This window comes from Eleutherodactylus coqui, chromosome 8 (genome assembly GCF_035609145.1).
Source record: "Eleutherodactylus coqui strain aEleCoq1 chromosome 8, aEleCoq1.hap1, whole genome shotgun sequence".
NCBI classification, from domain to species: Eukaryota; Metazoa; Chordata; class Amphibia; order Anura; family Eleutherodactylidae; genus Eleutherodactylus; species Eleutherodactylus coqui.
In genome coordinates, this window is record NC_089844.1 from 25,015,931 (window position 1) to 25,030,449 (window position 14,519).

The 14,519-nt window shown below is 49.3% G+C and overlaps 1 protein-coding gene across 1 annotated transcript in view; it reads left to right on the forward strand.

Annotated features, from left to right (window-relative positions):
- The window catches only part of CLASP1 (cytoplasmic linker associated protein 1), a 151,870-nt gene that overhangs the window by 43,501 nt on the left and 93,850 nt on the right, over positions 1–14,519 (forward strand). Inside the window, exon 8 of the mRNA XM_066575337.1 lies at positions 5,376–5,443. Coding sequence (XP_066431434.1) covers positions 5,376–5,443 — 68 coding nt within the window. The remainder of the gene's footprint in view (positions 1–5,375; positions 5,444–14,519) is intronic.

Sequence of the window (14,519 nt, forward strand, 5' to 3'; positions counted from 1 at the left end):
AGGGAAAAACTGAAGTGGATCCTAATTTCATGCGGAGTCTCGCACATTACGCCGCACACAAACGGGGTGTTCACGTTCTGCCAATGCAAGTTGTGTTTGACAATTTCCGGTGCCACTTGCTATTGCCCTTGTCAATGCAGCCTCAGTTCTTTGGAGACCACGGAGGAGAATCCTGGACACTTGACCTCACACCATCCTCCATCAGACTTGTGTATATCACTTGGTGATAGCCCTTTGTCTCCTGTGGCAGATACAAGTAGTTCACAGCGGGAGGCACTGAGGTTCGCCCTCCCACATCTGGCAGCACCTGATCAAAGGTTTCCTTTCACTTTCAGGCTGTTTTCAGACATGCATATTTTAACTTCGTGTTTGGTCCTTGTTTTGCGGACTGTAATGTGAAGCTACTATATAGGTCTATGTATTTATTACCAATGCCCGGGTTTTAAAAATGTAGCATGACCTATTTTTTCAGTTTTTTTGCCCCCATATTTGCATTTGTTTTTTCTTTTGGGCACATGCGGATCCGTATTTGCCCCGTAGAAAATAAAACCAATTACTGATATACGGTTACGATGTTATCTGTAACACATTCGTATTACGGATCCATAGTAAATGTGCAACGACACGAACCTCTGAAACGAATAAACACATGAAAAGCTAAATCTGTAGATCAACTCCAGCGATCTGCGCCGACGTAAGCTGAATCATTTGTTACAAGTGCAGCGATTTGCAGGAGGAGTTGGTACATTGTCTATAGAGATGGAAGGTCAACTATTTATATAAATGTTTGCTCATTGTAATATGGGTGGATATTGGGACAGATATAGGAATCCGGGTTATTCTGATGACAAATATTAACCCCTTGAGTGGCACGCCCGGAAATTTTCTGGGACGAGCTCCACTGCTCATAGTGATACTGCCCGGAAGATTTCCGGGCTATGTATCACTATGGGAGCTGCAGAGCACAATGCCACAAGCTGTGACAGTGTGCTCTGCCTGCACAGTCCCACAGGGAGCAGTGCAAGGGCTTTGAAAAACCAGCAGAAGATATTGCCGATATGTCGGCAACCTCCTGCTTTGTTTACAGGTTGCCATAGAGACCATCGGCTTGTCAGAAGCAAGCCGATGGTCTCTGTGGCAGGGAGAGCTAGCGCTTGGCTGTGAGAGGACAGCTAGGTACCTGCTCTTAAAGCAGAGATCAGAGAAAACCTCTGATCTCTGCTGTTAACCCTTTACATGCTGCAGTCTATGTGACTGCAGCATGTAAAGGGCTGTCAGCATCGGACCCCTGGAATGTGATCAGGGGTCCTGATGGGTCCCTGTGGAAGTCCCCTAAAGGGACAAAAAAAAAATATAAAAAAAAAAAAAGGTAAAAAATTATAAAAACACTTGTCTCCCTTTACTTTGTAAAAAATCAAAAATGCAATCACACATGTGGTATCCGTGCGTCGTAATGACCCAGAGAAGGAAGTTAATACATTATTTAACCTCTTAATGACATGGCCCCTTTTTTTCTTTTTTCCCCATTTCTTTTTTTTCCTCCCCCCTGTTTAAAAAAAATCACAACTTGTCCCGCAAAAAACAAGCCCTCATGTGGCCATGTCAATGGAAAAATGAAAAAGTTATGGCTCTTGAGACACAACTGCAAAATTAGTTGAAATTCAATGATTAGACCATTTTAAAAAACCTGCCCTGGTGGGCACGACAGGGTGGTAGGAAACCCGCCACTCACGGGGTTAAAGGGGTTGTCCTACAAAAATATTTAGAGAGAAATCCAGGAAATACTTGAACTATTTTTCAAAATTTATACTTCTTAAAAAAAAAAAATGTTTCTATCCCCAGATATCTCAGGAATTATTAGAATAGCGCCATCTGCTGAATATATCCCCAGGTATTCCAGGGCTAATGTTAGAATAGTGCCCCCTGTGGTTATGTCTCCAGGACTGATGGTAGAATAGCGCCGCCTGCTGTTTCTATCACCAGATATTTCATAAAGCATAAAAATTTTAAAAAACTGCTATCTGCTCTTGTAAACTGGTTGTCCGTTTCTGAACTACTGCCTGTTTACTGTGAAATGGAGGCAGGCGGACGTCACAATCTCGGCTCACTCTGCCTCCATTCATGGAGCGATGATCTCTAGGATGGCTTTCAAGTGCTTCTGCGCTCGACAGTCAATCTGTGTAGAAGAGCCCTTAGAGTAGTGCCACATGCGCTTACAGTAGCGCCACCTGCTGTTCCTGTCCACTGGTATTCCAAGGCTAATGTTAGAATAGCGCCACCTGCTGTTTCTATCCCCAGGTATTCCAGTATGGGGCTCTTTTTACACGGGGTAATCGTTCAGTGTGAAAGCTTGCAGCAGCTGAACGATGAACAACAATTCATTCGTTTATCGATCATCAAAGTTTTTGCAGGCCTAAAAACTAGCGCCACTTGGCTCGCTCCGCTTCCATTTACTGATCGCTCCAGTGTGAAGGCGTCCCTCTGCTGCACTGGTTTGTAGAGGGATTGCTGGCGTGGTGAACGGCTGCTTCTGAAGTTGCTGCACCTTCTCTGCTTGAAGAGAGGGAGCAAGTAATAAGAGGAGTCAGCATTAGGGTGAATGCACAAGGGCGGATTTGAATTGTGGAATCTGGAGCGGGCGACTGATTCCGTGGCAAATACAATACTGCATGCAATGCAAAAGTGATTCTTCATGCACATGAGCAGAAACCAATTGCGGCAAGCCATGCAGACCATCCACAGTACAGAAAGAAGAAAATGAATGCAGGTACGTGCAGACCGGCAGGGCAGGATTCCGTCTGTGGAATACCCCCATGCCTGTGTGCATGCGGTCTTAATGGAGAGAAGCAAAACAGAGTATGTGCAGCTACCATGAGCACAAAGGCTCTTTATTAGAAACAGCAGGTAGGGCTATTCTAACCTTTAAGGCCCATTTACACGCAAAGATAATCTTTCAAACAATTAAAAGATTTTGCAATCTATTTTCATAAAGTGTTAATGGCCATTAACACTTTATCATCTATATTTGCATGTAAAAGGGCCTCCAGGATCTGTTTGCAGAGCTCCATGTGTGATTAATCTCACGCCCAGCTGTGTACACAGCTGCATTGTTTTGCTCGCGGTTGCAGGCAAATTCCAATGTTAACTGCCTACTCCCGTGGAGATAACAGCATGCGGCCTATTGAGAGGCACTTTATCTCTGTGACTGAACGATGGATTTTAAGTTCACCCTAAAATCATTGTTCAAACGAAAAGTGCAAGATGCCCGCGTTTACATGTAACGATTATTGCTCATTTTCGGTCGTTTGAACAAATTTATAGCGATAATCGTTACATGTAAATGGGCCTTTAGTCCTGGAATATCTGAGGATGGGAACAGCAGGTGGCACGATTCTAAAAGTCCTTTTACACGCAAAGACCATCTTTCAAACAAAAGATTTATTGATGTATTTGCATAAAGTGTTAATAGCTTTTAATGGCCATTAACACTTCTTTGCATGTAAAAGGACCTTCTTTTTCATCCAAGAGGAGTTTGCTGAGCTGGGCTTGTGTTAAAACACATGCCCAGCTGTGTAAACATCTGCCTGCAGAGTATACATTGTACTTGTTATGTATGCAAAGCAAAACGCCAGGAGTGCACGGTGTATAAGATTAGCAAGATGTATTCAAATGGAGTGTTTTTGCTCAGTCTTCCAGCTGCTGAATGATGGATTTTATGCGAAGCTGTAACTATTATGGCTCATTTTCGGTCGTTTGGACAAATTATGAGCAATAAGCGTTGTGTGTAAAAGGGCCTTAACACATCCCCAGGTATCCCAGGGCTAAGGGCCCTTTTACATGGTACAACCTGACAGGTGATTCCAGCAATGATCATTCTGTTGCTTTTACATACAAATGATCATCACTGAGTGATGGAGGCGGAGCGGCTGGGGATCGTTCCGGACCACCCGTCTCTACTCTAGAGTAAACAGGGGGTTGTTCATAGACTAACGACTGCCTGTTTACACGGCCGATTGGCTGTTTAGTCTCAGAAACAACGACGAATGATAAACCATCCTTTTTTAGTTAAAGTTTTATTTTTTGTGCAATTTTCTTGTCAATATCGTGTTCTTGCGATGTTTATGCACAATTGCTATCCTTTTTAGAATCCGTTTTTTCACACACCAAGGAAAAAACTCAAACAAAAAAACAAACAAAAAAAAAAGTCCCTTAATTTACAGGCTCTTCACTTCTTGGTTCTCAAATTTTTTCTTTTGGTCCCCATGGTTACACGTGGTTTAAAATGGATCACATTTGCATATTGCGAGTACACTCCGATTTAACGCACTCATTGAATTGAATAGGGATTCTCATTCGAAAAGTAAAAGAATCTCCCCATTCAAGTCAATGTTTTCTGTGTGTGTGATTGCAGCCTTAGGTGCTGCCGTGTTACACGCAGTGTTTATCCATGTGGACACCAGCATGCGGTCTACATTTTACATGCTTGAGAATGATTAACATCGATTAAAATCATCGCAAAATACATGCACTTTCAGATTTTTTTTTTCTTTTAAACGTCAGCAAAAAAGTAAATGTGTAATAGCCCCCTCAGGCCTCCCAATGTTTTCAGTGGAGCCTCTCAGACAGCCGATCGATCGCGGCACTTTTCAGCACCGCAATTTTCGAGCGGAGTCTATTCTGCTTTTAGGCGTTTAGCGCTCCTCCTCATCGGTGAGAAGCACTAAAAGTTGGCGCCAGCAGCATAGCTGCGGCTGAAAACGAAAGTGAGACGCAGCAAAGCGCCACAGTTTAAGTTGCGTACACGTTCGAGGGAGGCCTCAGGGTGTTGTTACACTTCAGCGTTTTTCTATGTAGCAAAAAACACAAAAAAGCAGCAGCTGATAAATGCATATAAAAGCGTAATGATAAAGCAAAGAAGTCGTTACATGTGTTCAATGTTTTTGATGCGAGTTCGTGTTGCCGATAACGCCACGTGTAATCACCCCTTCCTTATCCTGAGTGTTCTCAGGCTCCATGCATTCCTTGCAGAGCTGTTATTTTTGGTGTTACTTCCCCTTTAACATGTGTTGTGTTGTGAGCGCGGCGTGACGCTGCCTCCTCCAGCACTCTGCAGACGGCGGTCTCTGAACCAGCAGCTTCTGACATTCTCCCCTGTATTTATGGAGAGCGCCATCCTCGGTGCCAGCAGCAGCAATGTCTTGCATCACATGATTCTCCAGAAACGTGCCGTCCCGCTGCTTACTAAATCCAGGCCGGATCTTCCTTGTGCACCGAGAGTTTGGATGGAACATTGCTAGAGGGAGCTGCGCTGGCTGCGTTCATGTCATCGCTCCCGTTCCCAGCTCCCTGTCTGATGCCTCTCTTTCTATTTACAGACTGAATGTGATTTTCACCAAATTTGACGAAGTCCAGAGATCGGGGACCATGATCCAGTCGTCGCTGGGTAAGTAGCCGTGATCGGCGCCGTGCTCCGATGTGACTGCCGAGTTGTAATTTGAAATGGTTCCCAGTCCGAGGCTTCAGCCCGTCAGATATAATCTCTCTATGTTGCTAGGTTACCCCAAGGACTCGCTCCTCCTGGCGCATTAATTAGCAGACCCCTGACGTGAGACGAGCGCTTGTTTTTCTGTGCCTCCCCCCCCCCCACCACCCCAACCTGTAATTATGTGATTCGTGTAATTATGCAAACGGGTCGTCCGCCTCGGTGTAACCATCAGCCCCCAGTATTTATAGAGCGCTTCACAGCGGTCATTATGGTAACGGCACAAGAGCATTTCACCAACGGTGGCATCAATGACTGTATACTGTGCCAGGAGGAGGATGGTGGCGGCTGGCACTGCATTGCTCCAGTCACTGCACAAAACAAGGTCACTGGATCAGTTGTTGTGCGGCCGAGCGCCCCGACACCCCCACGTAGCACAATGACACTGCTGTCCGTATACTGTCAGCATTTACAGCCGCCGTTGCTATAGCGCTATATTTTGGAAACCGCTATGGACATTCGTTAGACTTGCGGTCCGAGCGGCATTTATAGATACAGCCTTCACTCCGCGCAGATCTGGGATTATCGTCTCTTCATTGGTTGCTTGATACTTTGTACGTCTTCCAGTTTTTGTTTTAACTCTTCGTTGTCCTGCTGGTTCTTGAGCAGTCTCCTAAGCTGTCACGTGACCCCGTAGTGCGGGCATTCTGCGTTTGCATAGACATCTGGCGGTTTATGGGCATTTATTATATTTTTTGCACATGTCTTTAATGTATCAGTTGTGTTTTTTAATGCATTTATTACGGGTTTGTTTCATTGGTGACATTATAACGTCCGTTCAGATCGGTGTGATTACTAATACTGATGCCGCTCTCACGTGATTTACTTTGTATCCCCGGGTTTTTCGGTTACCCATAACCATATGGCGCATTCTGTCGCCATGAATATAAGCCTCTTGGGCAAGGAGCGGGATTATCTTGTGAAACTAATTCCTGCTTTTGATGCAAGTATTTGCATGGCTGCAGACTTGTCTTCAATGCTTCAACTCATAGGAGTCGGCCAGCTGAGATGTCGGTGCTGGCGGCTCTTATTTTGGTAGGGGGACGCAGTCATTTCTCGCTTCCTACAGGAGGAGGATGGCGCTCGTTATCCATTTGCTTCCAAGTTATTCCGATGGTTCTCCCCGCTCTCGAGGTCGTGCGTTTATTCCCCCCTCCGTAGTGTCAGTGAGAATCGTGACGTCGCCATGAGGGATCATTTACTTTCTCTTTTAAAGATTAATGCTCAGAGGTACAAATAACCGAGAGGGTGAAATGGGCCTGAAAGCTGCCTGTTAACCCTCAGACTGCCGCAGCCCAGATAATCCTTACCACAGGAGACTTCATTGTGTAGAGGAGTGAATAGGATTTTGTTTCCTCGCCGGTGAGGATTGGACGAGTCGCATGAAATCAAAGTGAAGCATTTCTGTGAGCTGCATATAAATGTTCACTAATAACTGAAGAACGGAACCTTTTGGTAGAGAGACGTAGAATAGAGGCAGCGCTGGGGTGTGAGGCGCAGAGCTCCTCGGGGATATTAGTGGCTCTTCTGAAGATTGATCATTGTGATATGGGTAACCGGACAAGACCTGTGAATGGGGCGCAGGATATGGCATTACAGGTCTTGCATTCTGTACCGCTGATCCTTCTGTAGCGGTTCTCAGCAATAAGTAGTTATAATGTTTTAGGCTCCATTACATAAAAGCGATGTTTCCCTTCTTTCCTTCCAGCTCCACTTCTCTACTTCAGTTTTCAGATTCTAAAGAGGTATTGGCCTTGACATAAATAAGAATGGTTGTTATTCTACAGTCTTATATAGTCGAGTCTTTAAGACTATAGCTGTATATCATGATATTGGTGCCTGTACAATATACTAGGTCTGTAGGTCTAGAACTGTATAGCTCTGCCTGATGGCAGTGTCATTGTCACCCAATCACGCTCTCCCCTATAGTGGGGGTGTCGCTGGCCCCCTCCTCCTCCTTTCCTGGAGTGGGGGTGTCGCTGGCCGCCTCCTCCTCCTTTCCTGGAGTGGGGGTGTCGCTGGCCGCCTCCTCCTCCTTTCCTGGAGTGGGGGTGTCGCTGGCCGCCTCCTCCTCCTTTCCTGGAGTGGGGGTGTCGCTGGCCGCCTCCTCCTCCTTTCCTGGAGTGGGGGTGTCGCTGGCCGCCTCCTCCTCCTTTCCTGGAGTGGGGGTGTCGCTGGCCGCCTCCTCCTCCTTTCCTGGAGCGGGCGGGTGTCGCTGGCCCCCTCCTCCTCCTTTCACCCTGGAGCGGGCGGGTGTCGCTGGCCCCCTCCTCCTCCTTTCACCCTGGAGCGGGCGGGTGTCGCTTGCCCCCTCCTCCTCCTTTCACCCTGGAGCGGGCGGGTGTCGCTTGCCCCCTCCTCCTCTTTCCACCCTGGAGCGGGGGGCGGTCGCTTGCCCCCTCCTCCTCTTTCCACCCTGGAGCGGGGGGCGGTCGCTTGCCCCCTCCTCCTCTTTCCACCCTGGAGCGGGGGGCGGTCGCTTGCCCCCTCCTCCTCTTTCCACCCTGGAGCGGGGGGCGGTCGCTTGCCCCCTCCTCCTCTTTCCACCCTGGAGCGGGGGGCGGTCGCTTGCCCCCTCCTCCTCTTTCCACCCTGGAGCGGGGGGCGGTCGCTTGCCCCCTCCTCCTCTTTCCACCCTGGAGCGGGGGGCGGTCGCTTGCCCCCTCCTCCTCTTTCCACCCTGGAGCGGGGGGAGGTCGCTTGCCCCCTCCTCCTCTTTCCACCCTGGAGCGGGGGGCGGTCGCTTGCCCCCTGTCCTCCTCTTTCCACCCTGGAGCGGGGGGCGGTCGCTGGCCCCCCCTCCTCCTCTTTCCACCCTGGAGCGGGGGGCGGTCGCTGGCCCCCCCTCCTCCTCTTTCCACCCTGGAGCGGGGGGCGGTCGCTGGCCCCCCCTCCTCCTCTTTCCACCCTGGAGCGGGGGGGCGGTCGCTGGCCCCCTCCTCCTCTTTCCACCCTGGAGCGGGGGGGCGGTCGCTGGCCCCCTCCTCCTCTTTCCACCCTGGAGCGGGGGGGCGGTCGCTGGCCCCCTCCTCCTCTTTCCACCCTGGAGCGGGGGGGCGGTCGCTGGCCCCCTCCTCCTCTTTCCACCCTGGAGCGGGGGGGCGGTCGCTGGCCCCCTCCTCCTCTTTCCACCCTGGAGCGGGGGGCGGTCGCTGGCCCCCTCCTCCTCTTTCCACCCTGGAGCGGGGGGCTGTCGCTGGCCCCCTCCTCCTCTTTCCACCCTGGAGCGGGGGGCGGTCGCTGGCCCCCTCCTCCTCTTTCCACCCTGGAGCGGGGGGCGGTCGCTGGCCCCCTCCTCCTCTTTCCACCCTGGAGCGGGGGGGGCGGTCGCTGGCCCCCTCCTCCTCTTTCCACCCTGGAGCGGGGGGGGCGGTCGCTGGCCCCCTCCTCCTCTTTCTACCCTGGAGCGGGGGGCGGTCGCTGGCCCCCTCCTCCTCTTTCCACCCTGGAGCGGGGGGCGGTCGCTGGCCCCCTCCTCCCCCCCCCCCCCCTGGAGCGGGGGGCGGTCGCCGGCCCCCTCCTCTCTCCCCCCACCCCCACCCCCACCCTGGAGCGGGGGAAGTCGCCGGCCCCCTCCTCTCTCCCCCCCCCCCCCCCCCACCCTGGAGCGGGGGAAGTCGCCGGCCCCCTCCTCTCTCCCCCCCCCCCCCCCCACCCTGGAGCGGGGGAAGTCGCCGGCCCCCTCCTCCCTCCCCCCCCCCCCCCCACCCTGGAGCAGGGGAAAGTCGCCGGCCCCCTCCTTTTCCCCCTTCTCCTTTCCTCTGGGGCAGGGTTGCCGCTAATAGGCTGACAGGGTGAGCCCCACTTCAGCTTGTGCTGCAGGGTCGGTGTCATGTCATTATCAGAGGGTGGAGGTGCAGTGACAGCTGGGGCAGATAACACAGGATCCACAGGTGATGATGGGACAGATCGCACCTCCTTCCTGAGGTTTGTTGTTTCTCTCTCATATGCTGCAGGTCTGAGTTCATCATGGCCCATGAAGGCCGTGATTGGGAGTCCCTGTGACACTATTAGCCCTTGTACAGTCTATGGGCGGATGCTTTCTGGCTTTGTTGTCTGTTTTTAGGCCATTGTAAGAGAATATAGAGGCACCTAAAGAAAGTACAACTCGTCCCACAAAAACGCCAACGCTGCACTGACCTTAAGCTACACAATAGTAGTAGTGATGCCCACTGGAAACCCAAAAAATCCTTCAGGTCCTCAAGGCCAGAATTGTCCGGACCTCAAGGGGTACATGAGGATCTCCTCTGTTTACTTCCCAGGGACCGAGGTCTGTCCTGCCACATGATATCACAGATGTCGGGTTCGCTACATGTAAATTGGAAATCCACATCATATAGAAGGATTGTGGATGCACCTTGATGAACCCCCATCCACCCGCCGCAGAGTCGACCCGCATTGTAAACAGACTCGCAGCGTGGATTTTATATTTACAGCCTTTCCAATTACACTGCAGATTTTCACAGCAAATTTCACTCCTTTGTATCAGGGGATGAAATAAATGTCAAATCCGCGCCATTTGGTGCTGATTTACCGCAGCAAATCCGCCGCGTGTGAACCATAGTCGTAGAGCTCTGATAACTAGTGAAACGCGCAGTGCACAACCAGGGCGGACCTCCATCCTGTCCAAGTACCGTGTTTCCCCGATAGTAAGACACCCCCGATTGTAAGACGTATCGGGGGTGTCAGGGGGGTCGGCCAATGTAAGCCGTACCCCGAAAGTAAGACATACCGTAGTGGGGAAAAAAAAAATCATTACTCACCTCCCCTGGCGTTCTGTCGCGCTCCGGCAGGATGTCGCTCACTCCTCGTCCCCGGCGCAGCATTGCTTTCTGAATGCGGGGCTTGAAATCCCCGCCTCCAGAAAGCTAATACACACGCCGTCAGCCAGTTACAGCCATTCAATGACATCATTGAATGGCTGTGATTGGCTGAAGGCGCACGTGGCTTCAGCCAATCACACTATTCAATGACATCATTGAATGGCTGTGATTGGCTGAAGGCGCACGTGGCTTCAGCCAATCACAGCCATTCAATGATGTCATTGAATAGTGTGATTGGCTGAAGCCACGTGCGCCTTCAGCCATTCAATGCTGTCATTGAATGGCTGTAACTGGCTGACGGCGTGTGTATTAGCTTTCTGGAGGCGGGGATTTCAAGCCCCGCATTCAGAAAGCAATGCTGCGCCGGGGACGAGGAGCGAGCGACATCCTGCCGGAGCGCGACAGAACGCCGGGGGAGGTGAGTAATGATTTTTTTTATTATAAGACATACCCCGAAAGTAAGACATAGTGGGGCTTTTGGGGATAAAAAGAAAGTAAGAGACTGTCTTACTTTTGGGGAAACACGGTATCAAACAGCCGAACATGGGGATGCAAAACATGCCTTAGAGAATTGTAGAGCTTCCCATTAGGCCAGCTTCACACAAGCGTATTACGGGTGCGGTTTATATATTTATGCACACCTGATAGACAGGCGGCCCAACTGTGGGTCTACTGACCCCGACTCACCTCTGTGGGGCCTGGCGTTGGGGTCAGTAGACCGCTGTCTGACTGTTATGTGCCTGTAATAATGCATGTGTAAAACCGACCTCGCACAATAAATAAGCTTTACCTGCGGCCGCCTGGTTTGTGCCATGGAGTCAGGCTCTTTTTGGTCTGGGCTTATGATGATCTCAGTGTTGCACAGGTGATGTAGTTATTGTCGGTGCCTCAGACATTGCCACAGGGGTTCTTACCATAGGATATCCTGAAAACATGACCTGTTGGGGTGCCTTGAGGACCGGAGTTGGGGAACACTGATCTTAGGTAATAGTGCCCTAATGGAGAACTTGGTTACAGGTTTATTTCTGGCATGAAGCAAAGTGCAGTTCTGGCTTTAGGGGTGGTAAAAAGACATCCCCAATATCTGTGATTGAGCGCCCCCTGATGACAGTATCTGAGCTGCGGGTAGAGCGGCTGATGCCTGGTCTTGGTGCTGCAGTCTGCTGTTGCTAGGGGATGTGCATATTGTGAGGGGAGGCGCTACAAGGGGTACGTGCTCAGACAGGACTGCCCACGGATTAGGCTCCCTGTTGCAGACGTCGGTGTCTTCAGCTCATTGCATCTTCTCTGCATCTCCTCTCTCCAGCGTGTGATGGTTCTGTGCCGACTGTAATAGTCCCAGCCAGGACTGCGGCCACATATGTCATCCAGGTCTATATCAGACAGTAGACAGACAGTAGATATCCAGTAATCTGGCATGTAATGGATGATCAGATGTTATCCAGAGCAGGATGGGTTCAGCGCTGAATGTGACCAATCGCAGATAGTTAAACATAGTACATAGTATGTAAGACAGTGTCCATCTATGGTAGTTCACCCTGTTTCAACCTTTCCCCCTGTTGATCCAGAGGAAGGCAAAAACCCCAAGAGGCAGAAGCCAATTAGCCCATTCAGGAGGAAAATTCCTTCCCGACTCCATAATGGCAGTCAGAATAATCCCTGGATCAACCTTTGATAGTTCCTACCTGACTGTAAGACCCGGAGCAACAACCCGCTGGTCACCTAATGTCTATATCCTGTAATATCATAGCACTGTAGGAAGGCATCTAGTCCCTCTTAAACTCCTCCATGGATTTTGCCATCACCACATCCTCAGGCAGAGAGTTCTACAGTCTCACTGCTCTTACAGTAAAGAACCCCCTTCTGTGTTGGTGATGAAACCTGCTTTCCTCTAATCGTAGCGGATGCCCTTTTGTTACCGTGGCGGTCCTGGGTATAAACAGATCATGGGAGAGATCCTTGTATTGTCCCCTCATGTATTTATACATAGTTATATGGTCGCCCCTTAACCGTCTTTTTTCCAGGGTGAATAATCCCAGTTTTGGTGCCTCTCTGGGTATTCCAGGCCCGTCATTCCATGTATTAGTTTAGTCGCCCTTCTTTGAACCCCCTCCAGCACTGTAACATCCTTCCTGAGCACCGGTGACCAGAACTGTACGCAGTATTCCATGTGGGGCCTGACTAGTGCCTTATTTAGTGGGAGGATAATGTTCTCGCCCCTCGCCCCTATACCTCTTTTAATGATATGGTACAAGGCTTCACGATCTGCCATTAACTGATGAGGGGGCACATCTATATACAATTAGGGTGCTTTCACACGTAGCAGATCTGGGGCAGATTTTCCCCAGTGGAAGGATTTGGACCTAAACCCGTGTCGGATTCTGCGCTCTTGGTACAGATTTGGTATTCTCACCCCATCAATTGCAATGGTAAACTCTGCTACGGATCTGCATCAAACCCTCAAATCGTATGGAGGGAGGGGGGGGGGAGAGGGGAATAAAATGTTTGAAGACATATAGACGACGGAGAGTTAATCATCACCTTTACATAAACCATAGGAATTGTTCAGCATTGTTTCCTAATCGATCACTGCAGTTTATCTGTAAAGTACTATAAGCGTACGGTCTTCTTTTTGAGTTGTATTTATAATATACTCGTGTCTGTATACCATGAAACGTTCAATAAAAACGAGTTATTACAAAAAAACAACCCTCAAATCGTGGAGATTTTGGTGTGGAAAATCCGCTGCTTTTGAACATGTCGCCCTCCGCCTGCGCTCTCCTGTGATGGAGCTTCAGCAAGAGACAATCCGCTTTGGGTTTTTATAAGGTTCCACGTCAAAATCTGCCTTTGGCACCGACTTCACCCCTCATGTGAAGAGGTGAGATTTGTACCAGAGACATGCAGCGTAAATTGACATGCTGTGTATTTAACCCCTTAAGGACGCAGCCCCCCACCCCAATTTTTTGTTTTTCCTCACCCCCCTTTTAAAACAACTCATAACTCTTTTATCCATCCGTGGACGTCGCTGTCTGAGGGCTTGTTGTTTTTGTGGGCCGAGTTGTATTTTTCAATGGTGCTATTTAATGTACTGAAAAACGTAAAAAAGGGGAGTGAAATAAAAAAAAAATTCCGCCATCTTTGGGGGGTTGTCTTGTTTCTGCAGTATAAGCACTGCACCAAAATGACACAAATTGATTCTATGGATCCGTACGATTACAAGGATACCAAATTTATTTATATAGTTGCTTAGTTTAGTTTTTTCTGCTATACCCCCCCCCCCCCAAAAAAAAAAGATAATACTTAAATTTTTTAAAAGTATTTCCTGCCGCCATCTTCTGACTGCAATACCTTTTTTTTTCATCAACCTAGTTGTGCTTGGGCTCATATTTTGCAGGACATCCTGTAGTTTCTATTGGTACCATTTTGGAGTACATACCACTTTTTTGATTGTTTTTTATTACATTTTTTCTTGGAGACGGGGTGACCAAAAAAGAAGCGCAATTCTGGCATTGTGTGTTTGGGTTTTTTTTCTTCTTTTTACTCACAACATTCACTGTGCAGGTTAAGTAATGCGTTGCTTTGATAGCTCCGCCATTTAGGCCCAATGGCCTCGGATGGAAATTCCGCAGTGAGATTCCGCGCAGAATTTCCTCCATTGCACGCTGCCATAGGATTGCATGCACGCAATCCTATGCAGACAGCCACGATTTTGATCGTGGAAAGTCCGCGTGGTAACATAACCGTGGCATGTCCTATTTTTGTGTGAGGCTCGTTGAGAAACATCGCCGTTGACGCGCCGACTCTGATCTGCGCATTTGGTAATGGGTAAGCGAGAGGTCACTGCAGGAGCACGGGTCGCATCCAGCTGTGAGAATCTCGCAGTCGGAATCCGACCCGGCCGTGTGCATGAGGCCTTAAGCACACAGGGATACCGAACATATTTTGGGGTTTTATTATTATTTAGATTCTTTTATTATACGGTAAATAAGGCAAAAGGGGTTTTTAGTTAAATCTTACCTTTTTATTTATTTATTTTTTTAGTTCCCATAGGGGACAAGAACTTGCGATAATTTGATCACTCCTGCAGTATGATGTAATATCATAGCATTACATTATACCGGGATCTGACTGGCAATCTACAATAACAGCCC